General features: G+C 27.8%; 1 protein-coding gene across 3 annotated transcripts in view; it reads right to left on the reverse strand.

Annotated features, from left to right (window-relative positions):
* LOC129958908 (synaptotagmin-1-like) overlaps positions 1-20,341 on the reverse strand; it is a 45,783-nt gene extending 25,442 nt beyond the window's left edge. For 2 of the 3 annotated variants that reach the window (XM_056071643.1, XM_056071641.1), the window contains exons 1-2: positions 20,185-20,341; positions 21-203 (exon numbers count right to left, since the gene is read on the reverse strand). In XM_056071643.1, coding sequence (XP_055927618.1) covers positions 21-165 — 145 coding nt within the window. In that variant the 5' untranslated portion in view covers positions 166-203; positions 20,185-20,341. Of the gene's footprint in view, positions 1-20; positions 204-19,573; positions 19,765-20,184 lie in introns of those variants that run through there. The other variant, XM_056071642.1, reaches the window with a different exon arrangement.
* Between the last annotated feature and the right edge of the window lie 3,748 nt (positions 20,342-24,089).

The raw sequence follows: 24,089 nt of genomic DNA on the forward strand, positions 1-24,089 counted from the left end.
TGTGCAATAACAATGCATACCATCTCTCCTCTGCTTTTGAGTTATCTTCTTGTTTAACCAGCAGGCTGGGCAGACGAAACATGCCGTAACAAGGATGACTAATCCCAACAAACCTGTACATCCGGACAAGAGGGCTAGCCTTTCAATATCCGTTAAAACAAACATGAATCTTGTTGAAATGCTCCGGAATGGAAATATTCAACCTAAATAAAAATGAAATAATTTTTTTTGAAAAGAATAATAACAGCAATCACCAGTAAAATAACGTTATGCGATAAATATATTTGTAGCAGATTTGAATGAAGTTCGTTTTTTTAAATCACAGTAAAATCACTATAGTATATCATTTAAGGGGTTAGTCCAAAACGACGTACTCACGATTGAACTATTATTAAACAACGCATTTTTAATATAATAGTATGGGCTTATTTTTTAATAAAAATTTATTCACATTTTGGCATATTATTATACTTATAAAGTTAGTTTCCAATAATATAAAATAATGTAAAATTTAAAATGCTATGAAATTAAATTCAGGAATTTTTAGTTCCTTAATTATGTTCAGGAAATTAAGCGTTTTATGGGATTAATTAATAATTATAACTCTTTTATTACAATAACCCTTCTTGGTAATTAATCACTCATGAATATTTCTTCTTTTGTAGATTAGCAATAAATTTGCAAAAAGAAGGAAGTTTAGAATATATTTAATATAATTTTGGATATACTTTGATATTTTTGGTTAGATAATTAAAAGTTATGTAAATTAAAATGTTTACCTTAATTGCTATAGTTCCTCTTTTTGGTTATTCTTTCTTCTCAAGAAAGTTTGCAAGGGAAAAGCTTGCAATTAAATTTTATTTCGAAAGAAAGTGTGCTAGCTTTGTCTGCTGTGACGTGTGCTTTGTTATTCTAATTAAACCTTAGAGAACTGTATTTATGTTCCTAGAACTTTTTCTGCAGTGTCATAACAAAGTCAGGAAGAAATTCTGTGTTTCGATATTTTTTTAAATATACCTTGATGGTGGAATCCTTTTTCCCCATTCCCATTGTCTTCGTCTTTTTCAAAGAATTCTCGATAACGACTTGATTGTTGGAAAATATTTCCAACAATTTTCATCATCTATAACTTTTTTAAAAGATGCATTTTATTTGAGATCACTGATTTTATTTGATGCGTATGTTGATTATGATTTAAATATACATATGTTGGAGGTTCAAATCAAGTAACACACTATCGAATGCGCCCAACACTATAAAAATTAAAAACAAAAATAACATTGGAATGAATAGCAATCAATCGGAACTAAGACAAAGCGAATACTAAAAAGGTTTAACAAGGATAATGAACATTCATCATCTTTGAATCCCATCTCCCTTTTAAATTACTTGTAGTACAGAGATTGTACCAACAGCAGCAGATGGTAGATATTGCACCTGCTGTTGATTCCTCTCCCCTCTCATCAGTCGTAGTACTAAACAATTAGAATTTCACTCTTCTTGCGTAACTAACCATGTAAATAATTTTACTGTCCTGTTCTATTATATCATTATATGTGTGAAAACGAGGCAGATAACTATTGAGGAGATAATTAGTAGTCCTACAGGGAGCTGCGGCGGAATGTTCATTTAGATTACAGAGCTGCAACACACCTGCATTCATTTTTGTTTATCTTTGTTATTTTTTTATAATATTTATCGACATTTCTTTACTGAGATTTCGAAAATCTTATGGAATTAAAGAATTTTTATCGAATGCTGTAACAGAATTTTGATTATGGAAAAATGTTGTTTTCCAGCGAAATTTCAATTCAAAAACTATTTAAAACTGTTTGTTAGTTGAAACTCAGAACAATTGGAAAAATTCTTTAAAGTGGATAATCAAATGACGTATTAATAAGGTAAAACAATACTGTTGAAATTGCAAAGATGAGCAGCTTTCCTTGGTCAATGAGAAACTCAAAAATTGACTATATTTCAATCTTCCTGTCTGTTCTTTTTTCTTCCATTTTAAGAGAACTTTTCTATGTGTTTATTTTCTAATAATTCTGCTTTTTACATTCATTAATTCTGTTTGTTACATATTAAATGATTTCTTTGTTAATGTTGTTGCAAATCAATTATTTAGGTTTATTTTTCACTTATCCTTTTAACAGGAAAATAAACCTAATTTTGAGTACATTTTAAGTACTGCTCCGGTGTCTACTGGGAAAATTAGATATATTATTTAAATGCTTTCTTTGTTAATTTTCTTACGATTTCTTAATTACCACAAAAAGATAATTGTTCTCTGAAGGAAAAAATAAGCCTGTTTCTGAGTACATTTTTAAGTAGTGCTCTAGTGTCTACTGCGCAGATTAGGTATTAAAATTCATTCATTCGATACAATAAAAATACGTAACTTTTTAAATATAATATTATTGAAAACATTTTTCATTAATAAAATCGAAATTATTTGACAATTTTTATGATATCATGAATTTCTGAATTGACAAGTCGTCAGTGATGAGAAGACAAAACCGATGATAAATCTCATCCCTTGAAATCTCTTTAAAATCTTTTGAAAAACCCTTTGAAAATAAGAGGAAACCTTTTCATGCTTTTTCGCAATCCCCGTCTTAAAGAGAAAATTCAAGTTTTGCTCTGTTGTTAATCTAAAGATTAGGTGCTGTAATGAAATTTCTGATATTTACAGTATACTCGAATTTTTATTTTGTGAATCAATAAGAGAATCCTTGAAAGCCAAAAATCCATAAATGAAAATATTATAAAGATATGTTTTAAAATTTCATTCTTAAATGATGTCAAAACTACTTTACGTTTTAATCTATCTTTTGGACAACATTCTCTTTATGCGTATTAAAAGTCTTTCGTGCTTTTTGACCTATAATATTTTAGTACAATTCAGTTTAATATAATAATCCCTACGATCTTGATATTTCTCGTCTGCTTTAAAAAAAATCCGTGGTTCTTTTACGGTGTTTATCTTGAATTATTTCGTATTTTTATTTCTGACCATTTTATTTCATATTTGGATTTTGTATTTAATGTATTTTATCAGATTTTCTTTTGTACTAAAATGTTTTCATCTATTTGCAAAAATTTTGAATGAAAACATAAGAATTATTTCCCCTTTCCCCCTTTGTAATAGATAAATGTGGTCTGGAATATTTTTCTTAGAATGGAAGTACATTATATCTTTCTCTATTGTAATCACCATTCTCTAATTTGGGTCATTTTTATTTTTCACTTTTTTTTTTAAATTATGTATTTGGTTGTTTCTGCAAATATCAAGGATAAAAACAAACTCCTAAGCAAAATGAATAAATAGTATTTTCGTTTAAGAAAATAGATGTTGATTTAGTTTTATAAAATAAATTTCTAGCGTCATAGTTTCTTAAAGGACCAGATTCTCACTGAATGTCCATTGATTTGTAAATTTGTTGTAGTTATATTATGCAGGGAAAATGGCAAAAATTTCAGATTATAAACTTATCTATGATGAATATTTTAAGAAAATTTAACTTTCGAATAAATGCTCAGTTTATATCAGTTAAAAGAAAGAATGAATATATTAAAGGTCTGTGAAAAACTTTCTGCCCTTATTTTTCATTCATTATAAATATGTGTATGTATTTTAATTTTTTACTTAGGCCTGTAAGATTTTACTTACATTTTGTTGCCTCTTAGATGCCTTTATTCTTTGATTTATAACCATTGAATTCAACAAAAATTATAAAAACTCAGTATATTGAATATGATGATTGTTTCATGAAAACAATGGTTGGCTTGCACTAGTTTATGCATATACTGTTTATTCTAGGATTCGGAATCCCTTCGTACTTTTGCACAAGCGTTAGGAGGAATTTATTTCGCCAAAAAAAAAGGGGGGGGGATGGTGAGAGGAAGGTTGAAAATAGGAGATGTTTTTATTTAGTAAAAGGTTAATTCATATTATTCTCGGAATTAAGAAACGTAATAATTGGTCATCTTTCTAGGTACTACCCCTTTAGCAAAGTTCAATTGTTTAAAAGTGCAAGTCACAGGATTCTGAAATAAACAGTGCACACGCACATACAAGCGCACTGAAATTACCATCAGAGACCAAAGGATAAACATACCGTATAAATTTTTTTTCTTTACAATTTTCGAGATTATTATTTGTTAATAGTTTCTGAATTTGAAAAGGATATCTAAGCTAATAGCATAGGAAGGAGGGTGCCATTACCAACAAGTACCAGCTCTGGGGGTGGGTGAGGGATAAACAATTACATTTTAAAATTTGTTAAGTAAAATAGCATGTGAAATAATTTATATCTAATTGCAGAAAATTGTGGATGAAAGATGTGAGACTGCCATAATTTAGTATTATTGTAGGGTGCGTGGAGGGACTGTGCCCAATTTTGCTTAGTAATTAAGATTTTTCTTAACTTTAAGTGTTTCAGTTGAATCTTGTAAGAGGAGTTTTTCAAAACTTAGATTAATTAAGAATTATCTTAGATCCTTTATAAAGCAAATACGACTTTCTAGCTTAGACATTCTGTATATTGAAAATAGGGTAGCTCTAAGTATCGATTTTGATAACGCAATTTCAAAATTTCATGAACAAAAAGAAAGTAAAGATTTTAAGTATCACGTTCAAGTACAGTTTATTAAAATAGAGACAAAAGAACGAAACTTATTTTAACAACAGTTCTCATTAAATTGTATTAAAATGCTAATAAAATTACGCACTAGGTACTATCACTATAAAAATGGTTCCTTACATCGTACAATAAACTGGCTTATTAATAAAAAGACATTTTGCTTCTTTTTTCATTGATAAAAAATTGTTTATAAAATAATTAACATTATGCCTTCTTTACTTAAACAACTGAATAAAAAATGCTTGCTAAATAAATTTTATTTTATTTTTGGCAGACACGAGGGTAACAAGATAAAACTCCACATCCCGTGACACCAGATCTTGCTATGCCACTTATCTAAGCTTAACTACAGTGAGGCGAAACTTGAATGTTTGAATTGGTAATTCAAAACTTTCTATTTTGAGCTACAAATCCTAGCTGCTATTTGTTGTGATTGAGAATTATATGTTAAATATCAGTATTTTCCTTGATACACTGATTCTTCCGGAACAGTGCCTACTTATTCTGTTTATTCTATAGTTCTGTTTTAAAACTGTGTAAGAACACTTGTTTCCAAGTTTCTTAAGTTTGTTAATAAAGACAACGCTTTTTACTTTCTTGTATATGTAGTATAGAGAAAGTATTAGAATCGTCAAAAAAATACAAAAAGCATTTTGACGAATATCCATGTTTTAGACTTTCCTGTGTTCGAAAAACGCATTTTCGGAAAATGTTCGTCCGTCTGTCCTCGGCAAAGATAACTCAAAAAGCCTTTGAGCTAGACGGCTGAAATTTGGTATACAGTTTTTGCACCAAATATGCAGATTTCTATCAAATTTTAAGTAAAATCTATTCAGAGGAAGTCTGTCTGTCTGACTGTACAAATATAAGTTAACAAGATAACGACAAAACAAAGAGAACTAGATAAATAAGATTCGGTACACAGATTTAACATCTATAGTGTAGACATCTATAAAAGACTAAACCAACAAAGTGTTGACTGTCTGTCTGCCTATACTTTCAGAAACATGTTAACGCGATAATTCCAAAAATGCAAAGACTTAAATATATAAAATTAGGTATTGGATTTTGTGACTACAATTGCAGTTTTGTGTCAAAACTTTGTTTCATTCGAGTAAGAAAAACGTGTTTAAAGAACAAATTCGATTTTCAGATATTGTTAACCGCATTTTAGGGATTAATCGCTAAAAAAGTCGCTAAGAATCACACAATAAATTTGGTAAAAATGCTAAATTTACACCAAAAGTTGATATTTCGTAATTAATGTAAGCCCGTATCATGCAAGGCGTTCTCTGGCATGGCAAGTTTATTAGAGATCATACGAGAAAGTTTTGGGGAGACCATTGCCGATGATTAATTATATTCTGTCAAACATCAAAGAATTATATGTCTGAAAGGAGCATCATAAAAGTTTTCTGCGAAATTATATCAACATTTTTTTTTAATCCCTTATGTCTTAGATGCTTTCCTTGTAAATTTATTGAGGGATGGAATTGTAAAAGACAAAATTATACAATAACTGAACACCTTTATAAAGACATTCTAAAGGAAAAGTTTGCACTCCGTTATCTCCAGTTTGAAAGAAGACATCTATCACCACGCGTAGCCAAAAGGATTAAATAAAACGTGGATATCTGCATTGGGATTTTTTTTAAATTCTTTCCTGTAGTATCAGTTTTTGTATATCAGAAAAATTTTGTAATTGCACTGTGTTAATTGATATTAATTAATCATTTTTACCTGGAGGTAATTTATTTGTAAAGAGTTTGGGCGGTCACATTCATTTTCAGATGTAATATTCCCTTTCATGTATTTTTTCGATATGGCTCTTTAATTAAAAAATAAACGGATTTTCTTTCTGTCAATCTACAAGAAAAAAAACAGAGAATTATTATTTTTTATGCTTCTCTGGCTTGTAGGATAGGAGCTATATGCGACTAATGAATGGCAAGTTTAATACAGTTTTGAGAAATAAATAACTGGAAGACATAAAAAATTATTACTTATTAATTATTTGAAATAAGAAAAAATTATCATTCCCAAAACAAAAGTCCAAATGGAAAAAGTTTAATTTAATTATTGTTAAATAAGAACAAAGTACTGAACTAAATTGAAATGGGAAATTATTTTCAATTTATGTTTGAAATACAGCTTTAAATAGCTTCCACCAAATAACTGGAAGAGATAACAAGTTATTACTTAGCGGTTTGAAATAAGAAAAAAATTATCATTCCCAAACCAAAAGTCCAAAATGAAAATGGCTAATTTAATTATCGTTAAATAACAACAAAGAACTCAACTAAATTGTAATAAAAAAATTCTTTTCAATTTATCTTTGAAATACAGCTTTAAATAACTTCCAATAAATAACTGGAAAACATAACGACTTATTACTTAATATTTTGAAATAGGAAAAACTAATCATTCCCATTGAAAAAAAAGGCTAATTTAACTATCGTTAAATAACAATAAAGAACTCAACTAAATTGTAATAAAAAATTCTTTTCAATTTATCTTTGAAATACAGCTTTAAATTAATTCCAATAAATAACTGGAAAACATAACAACTTATTACTTAATATTTTGAAATAGGAAAAACTAATCATTCCCATTGAAAAAAGAGTACTTTAATTATTGTTAAATAACAACAAAGAACTCAACTAAATTGCAATAGAAAATTCTTTCAGAAAGCGATCGCAAAACAAATTAAGAATGATTGTTGGACATTAATCAGAAGACTCTTTCATATTCGGGAAGATTTCCGCATCACCCCTAAAGAGAATGTTTTGAAAAATCAAAAAGAAGTAAAATGGAGGAACAAAAATACACAACTTCCCTCATTTGGTGGCATCTGCTGCTAAAACTAATGAATGGATTGAAGCCAAACTATAGGGAGATCTGGCGAAATAAATTAAGGCATATTAGCGCCACGGAACCGAAAGCAAATTAATACTTACAATTAACGCACAGAAAATGCGCTAGTTATAAATATTTTAGAGATAAAATAATAGCATTCTGAAATTAATGACATATAGTATAAAATTCGCAATAAATTATCTTTTATTAATAAACATTGGGACCCCTGGACCACATGCAACATTTTAAGCTCTCTGATCTTCCTTATCTACAAAATATTGCACCAGCACACCTTTTGTAATTTTTTTTAACGCAGTTGATTTTTTTAGTCTTGTTACTGTCGATACATGTAATTTAATTTTGTTTTATTTATTTTAGCTTATATTATTTTAATTTTAATGTTAATTTATTCCGTTCATAATTTTTTAGCTGCAGATACGCCCAAAATAGAATAATTATTTTATGGCCATCCTGTATCAAATAATAACAAACTTTTGTGTCGCTGGTTTAAGTTAAATGAAGAGCTCTATGAACTGAAAAGTTAAGCCTAGAGAATTATAATATTTTTCACTACTTTTCTTACGATTCTATAAAGTCAATCTAATGCAGTGTTTCTCAAAGTGTGATGCGCGTACCCCCAGGGGTGCAATAAGAGTTTGATGGGGGTGCAACCATCTATCGGGGGTTGTGGTACAACTGAGGCGTCAACCCCCGGAAAATCACGTGACTCTGTCCAAAATGAAAAAAGGTCCAACCATCTGTTGTCCACTGCCCCTCCCCAAGTGACTGAAATCGGAGAAACCTTTGATTTTACCGCGGACGGGGTTCAGTACCCCCCGTCGCTTTGGCTTACTTGCTTACAGCGGTACTTGAATGGAAAGTAAACATAGGGAGAGTACCTTAACATCATTCTGGTTACAAATGGTCTGTATCCGGTCTTAAAAGAAAATGTTTTGAAATACATCTTGTCTTTTCCAACTTCATATTTATGTGAAGTTGCTTTTCAGCATTTGTAGAAATTAAGTAGAAAAAAAGGAACAGTCTACTGGGCGTGGAACGGCATCTGAGATTAAAATTAACAAACAGGGAACCAAATTATGACGATCTGTCATCTCAGCGCAAACAATTTCGTTCTTCTCATTGATCCAAATAAATGTTACTTACAATATAACTTTTATTTATATTTTATTATGAATAATTTTATTTTTCTTTTCTTATTATGTTGTGTATGTCACAAAAAAAAAGAAAAAAGAAAAAAGAAATACATTTTTGATTGTTATTAAAATACATCCTTTTTTTATGAGGGGTACGCAGCGTTACGAAAATTATAGAAGAGATAGATACACATATGTCAAAAGTTTGGGAAACACTGACCTAATGGAATCATCTATGTGACGTCGTAGTAAACGTCATAGCCACGCGAAAAAGTAACTATCATATAGTTTTATATCTAACCTTGACATTACATTAACTAATTTTCTCCTAAAAAAACTTTATGCTGAGAATATTATAATATTTTTTTTATTGATTTTCATAAGATTCAATAAATTCAATCCAATGGAATCAATTAACGTGGCGTCATAGCCGCGCGAAAACGAAACTTATCATGTGGTGCTACATCTAACGTTGACATTACACAAACTAGTGTTGTCCCAAGAGTAAAAACATTTAAAAAAGCACTTTTGTAAATGCACTAAAAAGGAAAAATAATTTTTTAAATAAAAAAAATCTGGAGGTTAAAATTAAGATTGTAAAAGCAAGAGTCGCAAATAAACATTAAATCATTGAATATACGTTAGGATAGGATTGATAGGCGTTTGGAAAATTGAAATCGTAATCACTTTAATAATATATATTTTTGCGCCTCAGGCTTTTACGATTTTTGTTTTAACCTCACATTTCTGCTAAAAAATTTATTTTTCTTTTTAGTGCATGTATAAAAGTGTTTTCTTAAAAAATGTATCTTTATTTATTATTTTATAGATGTTAGACTTTATTTCTTATGATAATTATAACGATTTAAAAAAAAAGGCGTAAATACCTAACCTTTAGTCGGGAATATAATGTGGTCCCGCTGATGTTGCAGCTCCAAACGCAAACTTTCATATCAAATTTAAGCGTGCATTACTTACTGTTTCTAAGCTTACATTTTTATTCTAAATAATGATGTATAATTTCATCACGAAGAAAATCATCTTCTTTTAATGAACTATATTTCTAAGACTGATATTCTAATTTATACGTAATCTATATATTTACTATTTAAGTTACTAATAGTGAAAGATAAAAATATAAAAAAAACATATTAGATACTTAAAATCTGTATATGATAAATTTAAAAACATTTAAAACGTATTGAGACCTTAAATACAATGAATTCTGAACTTTAAAAAACATAAAAATGATTAGAAGTATAAAAACTAAATATAATCGTTCTTAGAAACATTAAAATTACATTAGCAATTTAAAAACCGAATCCAATCAATTTGAACATTAAAACACAGGAATTCTAAAGTTAAATATAATAAATCTTAAATACATTAGGAATTTAAAAGTGAAAGTCGATGTTTGAAAAAAAGGTTAAAGTAGAAATTGGATTTTAAAAACACTAAAGGACATTTTAAAAGTATAAAGTTCATCAGAAAATCAGTTGAATATTTTATAAAATTTATAGAATGAAATTTTGTCTACTTAATGAAATTTGATAAACACGTTCTCTACAAGTTTAAGATACAAAAATACAAAATGCTCTGACTGGTACAGTAGAATGTATATAGCTTAGTATGTCACCGCAATCCATTATATATATTATTGATAATTTTCTTTAAAAAAAAAAAAACACCCGTGTCGTGGGTTTTAATCTATGAATGTCAAGAGCATTAAGTAGATAAGCTGAAAATATAGCACATGAATAAAGATTTTCAGTTCAGTAATACAGAGAGCGAATTATTTAGTTCACATTTACTCTAGCATTTAGATTATTTTTTATAATAACTATATACAGTAAGACCACAATGTTCAAGATTAGATCGGACAACATTGAAATACAGAACGTTCAAAGCCTATTCATTAGAAAATTCTTCCGTTTTACGTTTGAGAAATCCGCATTTTTTATAGGTGTCTAATCTATATAGGTATAGTTTATGCAAATATATTGCCTATAGCCTAAACAAGTTTTGTAAAGTCAAGTTTTACGTCAAAGGCAAATTCAAGATCAAAAACTAAATATGAGCGATGTAAAACAAGATTGTTGATTTATCAAAAGTAAATAAAAGATTGAGATTTACGTCTGCATTTAATATTGCTACATTTCTAAATGTTCAGAAGTAACTTGTGGTTTATGCACCATTGAAATAAATTATCCAAATGATTTTGCAGAAGACCTGCGTGAATACCAGATCTCAGGAACTTAAACCATTTCAGTTTATTATTATTATTAATACAGCCAGTTACCCCCGTTACCACATAATTAAGCCGTATGAACAAACCATTTCAGATCTATTGGGGGAAATAAAACGATAATTTTAAAATACAAATGTACAATCACTATGGAAATTAGAAGAAAAGAATGAAAATCATTGAATAAAGGGGTGGGGTAGGGCTTGCATCATGGAGGTTTCGCACAGTGCCTCTGTTCTTCAGTGTCTGCCAGTGTTTATAGGAATAGCAAATATCAAGCGGCAGTTTTTTTGAATAAGAGATACTTATTGCCATGCTCTGTTTAACGAGGCAATTAAGAGTATGTGTATTCTGGGAATGCATGAAATTGAGGACAAGGCGAAGAAAAGAGAGAGATGCGTGGCAATACTGGCAGGCTGTTCTGTCGAGACTGAAGTCCAAATTATGAGTAAAATACGCCCCCATTAACAATGCAGGTCAAAAGAACAAGCTGTTATGGTAATCGAGGTGTAAATATAGCTGATTAAATATTACTCCAGATCTTCATTTATAATTAAGAATTGCTTAAAATCTTTTGTTGTGTATATCTCAAGATTGTTGTGGAGATTCAAATTCCAAGTTTGAAATCATACAAAATTATAGCCTTTTCCTATAGCTTCTTTCACTTCACGTTTTACGATTTTTGTTTGACTTCATATTTTTGATTAAAAAATTATATTTCCTTTTTAGTGGTTTGATAAAATCGTTTTTAAAAGGTTTTTTTTATATTTATTATTTATATTATGACACAAAATGAAAACACAAGGAAGAAATTTCGAATCTTCATTGAAAGTTAAAATGTGACATGCGACTGAAATTCTAATTTACTTAAACTATTTCTATCAGACTCTCATGTTTTTGCGATTTTGTTTGTCATTTATATTTTCGATTAAAATAAGAAATTATGATCAATATAAAAAAATTAGAATTAAAGAACTTGTTATTAGAGTAGGAATATCACTAATGAAAAGTAGAATATTTTCAGTCGAAATGTTATGCACAAATTAGAATATTTATTCTTAGAAAACTAGAATACATAAAAAATTTTTTTCTTTACGATGAAATTTTAGATAACCGTAATAAAGATTTAATCTTTATTTCTTGCCTTAATCACGATAGCTTTAAAAAAATGTGTTTTTAATTTTTAATTTATACACTTTTTAAGCCACTGTAATTGACATAAGAAATAAAGATTGAAACTGAATAACAATTTCGTTCGTAAATCACAAGGCCAAACGGGCTACTATCTTAAAATTTATTTCCGTATTCTAAACAGTGATCAAAAATTTTGTCGTGAAGAAATATTTTTTTGTTGTTGTTGAATATGCTAATTTTTTATGCATAAATATTCTAATTTTTGCATAACATTTCGACCATAAATATTCTACTTTTCATTAGTGATATTCCTACTCTAATAAAAAGAATTTTAATTCTAATTTTTTATATTGCTCCTAATTTCTTATTTTAATTAAAAATATGGATGACAAACAAAATCACAAAAACGTGAGAGTCTGATAGAAATATTCTTAGTAAATTGGAATCTCAGTCACTTGTATAATGTATTTTAACTTTCAATGGATTTTCGAAATTTCTTCCTTATGATTTCATTTTGCGTCTTAATATGTTTATGACATTGCTAAATTTTCAATAAAAATTTTATTTCCTACTTTTTACTACACTAATAAAAGCGTGTTTAAATAGGAATTTCAGTCACATGTTATATATATTTAAAATTTCAATGAATGCTCAGAATTTCTTCCTTATGTTTTCATTTAGTGTCATAATTTCTTTACAATATAGCTAAATTTTCAATAAAATTTTATATTTTCTACTTCCTCCTACAATAAAAAGTAGATGTTTAAAACCTTTTTAATTTTTTATGTTCCCTGCCTTTCAATTTTTAATATATTTTATAATTATTATGACGTATAAAAACTAATATTTATTAAAATGTATAGTAGATGGCGCCACTTATCAAATATCAATTTCAGATAAATTGATATACGAAATGACAGTTAAAAGCTCTAAAAGGATAAAATATTCTACTGTAATTGGAATCAAATAACTGAGAAAAGTCAGACCTCTGTAAATAAGGAAGTGATTGAAAAATCAATTTGCAAAATTCCGACATTATAAATATCGTTAAAAAAATAAATGCAGTAAAATAAGGAATGCTCTTAAAATGTATGAAATTTGAGAGTGATATTCATATGTAAATCATAATATTTATTTATTGAATTGAGTGTAATTTTGTTTTCTAAGTAGTTTATCTCTAGTAAGCTAATTTTTTTCCATAGCCAATTTAAAAAAAAACTCTAATGAATATTGCCTCCTCCAACAATACTTAATAAACATAAAATATCTGTTTTTTTTTTTTTTTTTGTAAAAAAAAGAATGGTTGAAAAATCATCTATACCTTTTTTTTTCTTATCATACTTGCTTTTATTGTGCATGGTTAAATTGAACTTTCGAATCAGATTGGATTTTAAAACTGCAATGCGACTTCAGTTAATTCTTCTCTTTAAGTTCTTTTAAGTTAATTTTGATTGCAGCGGCTTTCCAACTTGGCCCTTATGTCTTGGTATTCGAAATACTTATAAAACAAATGCGGAAAATATATGATTTGAAAAAGGTATGCAAGAATTTGAGAAAAAGACGAAATTCTAGATTGGCAAAGTCGTCCCATTTTTGTCCAGATTTCTGGTGCAACTTTCCTAAGTTATATTATTGAGGTGAAATGCAAAGTAAAATTTGAATCTAAAAGTGATTCTAAAGTGCAGTTATATGCTGATTGAAGGAAAACGAATGCGTCTGAAAGAATAGGTTGTTCGAATCGCTTAAGTTGATTTTCAAAAACAATTGTTCTGTAAGTTGGAAACAAAAGCCCTGATTAAAATTTGTAAAAGTTAACTTGAAAAAAGGCTGCCGTTAAATGTCTTCTCTATAACGAAATCATTGGCTTATTTATTGTCTGGTTTTGGAATTTAGTATGGAACCAAATATCACTTTTTTTTTTCTCAAAAAATGGTAAAATTACCCCATATGACTAAGTTTTCCAATTTACGGTACTCTACATCTAAAGTATCTTTCTTAATTTCACTGAATATTTATTATTGATGGTTAATTATTATCTTTTTCATTTAATGCAGGATTATTCTAACATCATTATAAATATTTTTGACATTATTCTGTTATAAAGTCTGTGATGTTTAATAATTTTTAACTGCATTAATATTTTCTGAAAATTCGAAATACAACATTTCCTTATTCTTACATTCCCGTCTTTAAATTTACTCGTCGTATAGTGCATCTCTTTTTGTAATCCCCTCAAATTTCATATGTTCACAATGTTTTAAAACCTTCAAGCTGAATTCATGAAATTTTATTCTTATCATTTATGAACTTATATGTATAAGTTTACATCACACCATGCAATTCAAACAAGGAAACATCGACATTTAATGGCTTCATAGCCAACCAGAAACGCCTCAAATAACCATGGTAACATTTGTACAGGGAGAGAAAATAATTTCGATAATGTTTATGTATTTGAAAAACAAATAGAGAATATAAAGAATAAAGGATGGAACGGAAATCAATTTTGGGACACATATTTTGGTTGGAAGCAGCAAATGTGTTTTTCATCTGCAGTAATTGTTTGCTAATATTGTAAATACACCACTATTTTTTAACTTTGAAGTGTTTACTGTCAAAAAGATCACTTATCGTATTTTGAGTTCCTGTATATCCATTCTATGAAAGATAACTAAATTTAAAGAATAAATTAGTAACACATATATTTTGTACAGTATTGAATGATATTAATCAATATTCGCAATATTGTATAATATTGTTGAATATTAAGCAATATAATATGATGCAATATTGTGGCGGTGCTACCTGAGTAGCAATTGGATTATGTGGAATTGTAAAGTTATACTAGCATCAGTAATTAATTTACATTAGATATTTATGTGAAGTGAGAACTGGAAAAAAGATTGCAACAATCTATAATATTAACAGTGTGTCTTTGTGAAACATCTATTTCTATTTTTAAGAGAATTTTTACTTTTGTAAACGGTTTCTTTGATTTATATTTTTTTGTCATTTTCACCTTGAAAAGCTTAAAAGGGGACAATATTATTTATGTTACCAGCTAGGTCTAAAAACCAGCATTCTACAGAATACTTACGCAAATTTCAGGGAAAGTATGCCACAATTAATATTGATGAAATTTCCTACGCATTCTATTCAATTCCAAATCACAAATAATCGGAAATTGAAATCCATCGCCGATTTGTTTCCAATATCACGAGACTATTCAAAATTAAGTGCAATTCAAAACGAAATTACTTTATTTTTTTTATGGAAAAAGTAGGCTCATATTTTATTTTGTTTTCTTTTATAAGATAGGCATACATTTTGTTTTGTATAACTTTCATTGTCTTTTGCATATTTTAAGTAAAAAAATTTAAAAGGTGCTCTTTCATTATTTTTTCTAAATAACGTATATTTTTATAGAATATAAAATTTCAAGCAAAATATTTATCGTGACTGCCTTTTCATACTTTATTTAAATAGCATTTGTCATACAACAGCATACTTAATTTTTACATGCAATATCTAGGACAGGTATATGACGTATTCAAATAATTATCATATTTCGTATATCGCCTAAAAACACCAAGGCCTCCTTATTAGCACAAGTTATTGCACGGTATCTCCATGATGTTGTCCGATATTTTGAATGCCGGCCAATGAAATAAAAATATCTTAACAATGTAGTTGGGCATTTTGTATTAATAGGGATTTTATAGAATACCGGTGTTTCATACTTTGCTGGTAGCATCTCCAAGAGAGTAAAATTAAAATTACGCTTTGCATAAAATGGGAAAATATGTTAAATTTACTAGCAACTCCAACCTTGAAGATGCAGATATGGTGTCGTGTTCGATGTACCATACCTATGACGGGAAGAAATTATGCCGTGGTCGGTAATGGCCTTTAGGATTCAATCGTAATTCCCGCAGATACTGTTGTGATATTCCAATCTTTCAGATTTTTCTGAGTACTTTCGACCTAGGGCGGAGTAGCCTTTTGGTTTATCAGTAACTCCATATACTAGGCAATTACACAAGAGATAAATTTATAGCTATCTTCAAAATTGATTAAAAAAAAAAGAAATTCATAAACTTGGAAAATAAAGAAAAAATATCAAACCGACTCGTATAAATTTCAAAATGTAATGAATTATATTTATGAAATTTCATTTCATTATTTTACTTTTATTACTAATATTTTTGATTAATTGTGTTTGAAAAATCTGATTGTTTAGAATCCTGAGCAAATTATTGCATTTAAATGACAATAATGCATTTTTGATGTCTACATATGAATTTGAGCTCTGAAGCAAATCAAAAGCAGAATATTTGATAAATGCAATTATGATAATCTGTATCCATTTTCGTATATTTTTTGATAAATAGAAACACAGTGGTTCGTTAAAATTTTGAGGTTTATAAATCACTTTTTAACTGAGTATAGAAACGTAGAAAATTATAAATATATAATACAAACGAGAATCAGCAAATAGATTATTGGTTTTAATTCCTCTTTGAATTTCACTGAATTAACAAAAAAATTTACTTAATTACACTTTATTTCGAACAGAAATTGTTTAATGATATGTGTACGTTTTGTCATTACAGATTGGTTTTCTAGACCAGTAAAACATTATTGTTGTTTTTAATTATTAAAGTAGTTCTTTGGAGAAAAGAGAGTAAGAATATGTCTAAATTTGAGTTTTTCTAGAAAAGTCGGTTGTCGCGTTTTACGTATAACAATTTATTTTCGAAATCCACCGTGTAAATCACTAAGTAAAGTCTATGACAACATATTATTCCTATGACCTGTGGCATGACTTGTTTGAGGTCGTATTTGGGGACTTACCGTCGGTATGAATCCGACTAGTTTTGACTTTCCCGTTGAGTATGTATTTCATGCGTATACTATCATCTGTCCACTCGCTGACCTTTTAAGTGCGAGAATTCACCAACATTTTGCACAAAAGGTCGAACGCATCATTATCCTGCCCGCAATGAAAGTTTTTTGCATTCCTACGACGGAAAGTATAAAAGATTTATGGCTAGATCGATCTGTCACACCACAAGTCATGAGAACAAGGCTTATAAGACACTATCCAATTAGCTGAATGACATGACCACTAATTCTTGTCATGTGACTATGATTCCCTTTAATTCTCTTTATTCGTTATTACAATTCTGAGCCGAAAATGCCATGAGATGTTTGTTAATAAAATGCCATGATAAATGCTAGCTTCTCATAACTTTGATTTTTTCGATGATTTTTTTTTTTTTTTTTTTTTGATTTCGAAAATAATAGAAATGCAGAAATTGCGAACGAAACAAACTTTTTTATTCTAGATAAAAATTGTTTATTATCAAAAGTAAACGAATTTTAGTTGGAATTGAATCACTGAGGTGTTTCAAAAATAGATACATTTAAGACATCAATAAATTTTAGACAAATCTGTATAAATTATGCAAAAGAAAAAAACAAAGATAAAATAGTTTGGGTTTAGAAAAGTCTTTGAATTCGATTCGAAGTATGTAGGAAAAATATACTCACTCACTTGTGCTTAAAGTAGTAAAGAACAAAAGATTGCCATAGATATAATTAATTCATTAACAATTTGTATAGATATATGACACATATTTATGGAATTTATAAAAAATATCAGGTTATTTTTAAATTTAATTTCAAGTATAATCTGACTTTTTTATGAATTAAGTTTCCGTTTAGAAAAGGCTTTAAATTCAATTTGAACAATATCGGAGAACTTATTATTTGTGCTTAAAGCAGATAAAGAACACAAGAATTGCATAGACATAATTAATTCATTAACAGTTCATATAGATATATGATATATTTGTTGGAATTTATAAAAATTATCAGGTTTATTTTTAAATTTGATTTCAAGTATAACCTGATTTATTTAGAAACGTTTTCTATTCCAATCCTATCAGCGCCAAAGAAATAGTAATTTCAGACCCAAAGATCATAAGCACAGAAGCATAAAATTGTGAGGTAGTTAAAATTTTTTGATATTCTCGAAAATATTCATTTAATGAATGATGAATTCTGAAAGTAGGTCTCATTAAAAGTAATCATCAACCATTTTTCAAATGAATTAGATTCATATTCAAAATAATGAATTCTTTTTATGAGATTACGATTTTAATGTTTGATAACAGACATCACGAACATTTTAATTAGGATGAGAAATGAGTATTTGAAAAAATTAATGTATAACATTAGGATTTATTTAATATTCTCACAAATCATTAAATGAGGTACAATCATTAATGAGGTTTATCGTTTATTAGGATGAAATTTTTAAAAATGTGAAATTGAAATAAAAATTATGAAGCCTACTCGAATGGTCTCTCAGAAACTTTCTCGCATACTTTCTAATAAAAGTTTTTTCCCATTCCCTTCCTTATGAAATTGTGGACCTTCGGTAAACCCAAGAATGCTTTGAATGGCATTTACGAACAATAATTACGGAATATAGATCTTTGGAGTGAATGTTTAGTGTCTTGTATTTACTGAATTCGCTTGTACTTGAATAGCCAGACAGAAGGATTTCCTCTGAATAGATTTTGATCGAAATTTGATGGATATTTATAAATTTGCTCCATGCACCAAAAGTCCATACACCAAATGTTATCCGTCTAGATGAAAGCGTTTATGAGTTCCCGTGTTCACAAACTAACATACATAATGTAAAAAATATTTTTTTCGAACTCTAGGGGGTCTGAAATTCTTCAAAATTCTTTTGACAATTATGCTTTCTGTATATTTCTTATACGAAAAAGTAAAAATTGTGATTTTTTCAACTACTTCTAAGAGCTTCAGAACTGTTTTATAATTCTTTAAATTGTAATACATTGGTCATTAGCTAACCATCTTTGACGGAATTTTTAGTCTTTAAAACTTTATGTAATAATTTATCTAACATATTATGAGGTAGAAAAATTTTATTAATTATTATTGAATATAAATGGCATGTTCAAACGGTATACATATATGTATATATACACACACAAATTTAGATACATTTTTAATATGAAGGTATTTCGTCATAATAAGTTTTTAAGTCAATGAAATTTACAATAAATAAATTTCATATTATTGATGGAGTGAATACTGCAAATTTTAATTTTAACAAAATAAAAAAAATAATTTTAAAAATATGAAATTCCTAAAACAAATCGTAGCTAACGAAATGAAATAAAATTATTTTCGTATAATAAACCGCGATAAATCTTATAAATACTATAAAATATTTTTACATTATAGTTAGAATTCAAAGCCTTCATCTATTTAACAAAGATCATGATTTCTTACAGATACATTTATGTTTATTGTTAATTAAAAATATTGTTTTCATTTTTTTTTTCTAAACATAACCCTAAAAACCATTACAAATATGATACTTTTCTATTTTGTTATTTTTATAGTTTTCATATATTCAATATTTTATGTCTTTTTATGCTTTATTTAGTCACAACAGCAGATCTTACTGAAAAAATGCATTAAAAAATACGTACCAAGACATACATGCGTTATCATAAGACACATGAGGAAAAGTAAAATGATTTATGATTTACATTTTACTTATTAATTATTCATGTGAAACCAAAAACTATTTTTCTTTTGATTGATAAGGATTAGCATTTATTAATTATAGCACAGTCATTCACTTCCGTACTTAGACTAGCCGTCATCCGTTAAATGAAAACAGAACCTTTTCGTGATCGCCATTTGTATGTACGAGACATTTTCCCAGTAGTTTACTTTCATGTCTAAATCGTCTTATCTCAAGCTTATGTTAAAATAGATAAAATGAAGCGAAATCTCATTTGTATCATTTCTAAAAACAGACCGTATTTCCCACATGAATGAAGTGGTAACATTGAAACAGATATGATAAATATTTAAAAATTATATTTTAAATGTTGTTTCGATATCATTTTTAAATATTCGATAAGTTTTCTGTAACTCTTGCACGTTTTTTTTTTTTTCGCAGTATACTTGTCCAGTAAAAAGGAAATGAAAACCAGGTAACAAAATTGAAGTTGTTTAGTTGTTTTGAAATGGAGCTTGAATAATTTTCCTTCAAAATAAGTACTAAAAGAGTATAGATTTATGTTTTACTTACCCATCAACATATCTTCTTACAAAGAATAGTGAGAGTTGTTATAAACATTGAAAAGACACAACACATTCCTTTCTTCAAATCGGTTTCTTTGGATATTCCACGATAGCGCGCGATTTCAACAGCGCATGTATCTATTCTCACCTGCATTCTCGATACACGAAATAGTGACGTGAAGCAGCTGTGTAAACACTACTGTTGAGTCTCGGTATAGCATAATATTTAATGCACTATTAAAAGATGTGGAAGATGTGTTTGTTTCTGTTACAGAAAATGGAGGGATTCAACGGCGTATAGTGTCAAATATTCATTTTGTTTTCAAAATTATCAAACACTGCTGTTATACTAAAAAATTCTTTCTTAAATTTTTTGCGTATCTTTTAGCGATGATTTTAAAATAAATATTACAGTTTTAATACATAAACAGACCGTGGCCGTCAATGTTTTCAAATCTTTTTAGCACGATATCTCGTCATTGTTTCAATTTTTGTGATTACTCGTTTTATTATAAACAGTTCGTGAAGAATTGTATTATTTTATTACTGTACTTAAAAATCCTAATTTCTAAAATTTAATGTTTAAAAAGTTTTGTTTTATTTAAAATTATTTTTTAAAAATAATTTATCCTGCGGATTTGGAAGAGTTATTTTATCAGCTTCAATAGATTCCACAAAGCATTAACAAATAAAAATAATTTTTTTATTAATTTTTTTAATATTTGTTTCAAATCGTTACCGAGTTGTTGATGCAAATTAAAAAAAAGAGTGTAAATTTGAAAACTTTCATTTATAGCTGGATAACTATTATTTGATATTCTGACAGTATAGATGAGTTTAGCCTAATTATATCATTAATCGTGAGTATCTATTAACTTTTTGTTTGAACAATAAATTAAAACAATTACTTAAATTATATGTTGAGCAAAAAAAAATGTCATTTTTTTAAATAAAGATATTTATTTATTGATATTTCTTTTTATATATATTAAAAAGAAAATGCAATAAAGGCATTTATTTGACGACTGTGGTCGTTTTTATTTTCATGGTGTTCATGAACTCAAGTTTACGATTCTGGAAGCAAATGTCTTGTAATCTCTGACATTCATCGGTTCTTGGCTATCCAATGTCATAAAGATGAAATTTTCGAATGGATATTATTGATATTCTTATGGAGAAAATATACCTGAAAAAAATTATATCCGAAAAATATTGTTATTTGGAAGACATTTTAGGTTAGAAGAACTTAATAACTTCTGTTATTAAGAATTTAGAGCATTGACCTCAAAAATTTTTAATATATTATTTTTCTGTTAAAAATATTGAGAATTTTAGAAAATATTCCCATGTTGAACCTTTTTATTAGGTACAGTGTCTTTGATTTTCAGGAACTATTATCATAATATACATTTTTTTACGATAATTATGATGCATTTAATTCTATTAATTCTAATAGATTTAATTATTTTAATTTTTAATGATGATTATGATTACTTTGCATACTATAATATAATTTTTACTTTATGTGATCCTTTACTTCATTATCCACTTTCAATTAGAAAATGATACATCTATATTATTTTAAAAAAGCAATTTTAAAATTAAATTGTAAAAATAAGATTTTCTGTATTCCATCGATGGCTGTATGTAATCAGTTAGCTTAGATAATTATAATAGATGTTCTAACTAGTTCATTAGATAATAATAATAGATGTTTTACCTACTATATTTTGACTAGTACGGATTGTTGAAATTTCATCCTTTGTTCATTAAATTTTAAAAATTTTATATTTTGCTTTTCTGTTGTAATTTCTTAGTACCTTATTGCATCCTCCATTAATGCATGTAAGTTTTAGTTATTTCTCAAAATGCAATCATTTTTCAGAAAAAGAATATTGTTGCAGCGGTATATTTAAGCTATTCATAATCCTTCGGACGGCTGATGATGTAGGTTATATTTGAATGAATATGAATTGGATTCATTTTAATTTTGATAAATTTTAAAGATTTTAATAGATTAATTTTCTTTTTTTTGGTCTTTGAAGCAGCCAAACTAAAAATGAAAGCCACATACTTAAAGATTTCTTTTAGTTTTCGCCACAGCATTGTTGAGTATCGAATGGATGAAATATCATTTGAAATCTAGCAAAAAAGAGTGAATCATCGAAGTCGGGTATATATTATTTGTATAAGTTGTATAGGATGACAAGATCCAATTAAAGCAAGAGAAGGCGAGGCAGAAAACCGAAAACAAATGCAAAAGAAAACTGTATGACTGCAAGATTGTCTTCGAAAAAAAGACGATACATTTCAAGAGAGATTATGGACGGTCTGAAACTGAATGTGTTAGTCCAACGGTTTTCTATCAAATCAAGAACCAGAATTGATCAGCTTGCCATACATTTGAAAACTAAACATTACAAAGCCCTTGGCCTTTGTAAAAAAAATCATTTTTCAAAGGATTCATGGTTTTTGGATAGTATTTTATGCTTTGAGGAAAGTAAATGTGTGCTCTTTGGATCAAACACGCATAAGAGTGTGACGACGATTAGGCGAGACGTTTAAACAGATGCATTTCTTAGCGACAGAAAAAGATTGAAGTAATAATGCGATGGTATGGCGAATTTTTTCCTCAAAATACATTGTGTGATGAACGATGATAAAATAACTAAAAATGTGTAAATCTTTATCTTATCGCATAATCTAAGGAAATCCATCACATTGCACAGGGATTAATATTGTATATTTCTGCAAGACAATGACCCAAAACACGCATGAAAGATTGCTAAAGGTTATTTCGTTAAAAATAAAGATTTTGAAGTAGAAGTTATCTTTTGAAGCCTGAAAAAAATCAAAGACGAAAAAATAAAAATTTGGGACTATCAAAGATGAGCGGCTCAGTATTATATAAGAAAAAACCCAGAAACTAATTGATAGCATGAGCCAAAGATTGAAAGGAGATCAAATTAAATATGAATAATGATTATTTGATTTAAAAATTTACTAAATTCTTTTTTGTCATTGCGAATTTTTAATCATTCAAATAATTTTGAACAAATTTAATTCACTGTTATATGAAATCGTTATTATTTTTAAATATTCTGTCATATTAATGAGTTATTTGAAGCTTTTTCTAAGGGATAAACTTGTATTAATAAGAAAATTAATATATTTGAGACATGATTAAATGATTTTATTTTCTATAATAAAAAGTGTAAAGTTTTTATTGATATTTTTATAGTTTTGAATACTGTATTGTGTGAGAATTAAATTAGAAATATTCATCAGGAAATCGCTTGTAAATTTCATTTGTATGACAATCTGTTTATTCCTTACGATATAATATTAAATTATTTTACTAGGAATCAATTCTTATTATTATTGATAGCTGATATCAGGATCACTTTCACTGACATTCCAATAATTTTGAGCAACACTGTTTTATGTGAGCACTAAATTAGAAATAATAGGCAATAATCCTCTCTTAAATTTTCACTTGTATGATAATTTATTTATTCCTTGCTATGTATTGTAATATTATACAATTTTACTAAGAACCATTTCTTATAATTATTGGTAGCTGTTATTAATATTTTTTACTCTACTGTGCATTACTTGCTAGTCAAATACTAGTGGTTTATTTAAAAAGAGCTATAAAATATTCTAAAATAATACTATGTGAATGATAATTTTCTTCCATAAAATAACTGTAAATTCTATTGCTATTTTTTAATTACTGGTTATTTTGTTTAATGTTATTTATAATATACGTATTTTAATGATTTATAAAATGTTCTAAAAATTCATTGAGTATTTTCTTATATCCAAAATTGTATAATTGCAAAATGGTTTTCTAAAGTTTAGACTCATTTTATATCGAAACCCAAACAGAGGTTGATCGGATTCACCAAG

The sequence above is a fragment of the Argiope bruennichi genome, chromosome X1, assembly GCF_947563725.1.
Source record: "Argiope bruennichi chromosome X1, qqArgBrue1.1, whole genome shotgun sequence".
NCBI classification, from domain to species: domain Eukaryota; kingdom Metazoa; phylum Arthropoda; class Arachnida; order Araneae; family Araneidae; genus Argiope; species Argiope bruennichi.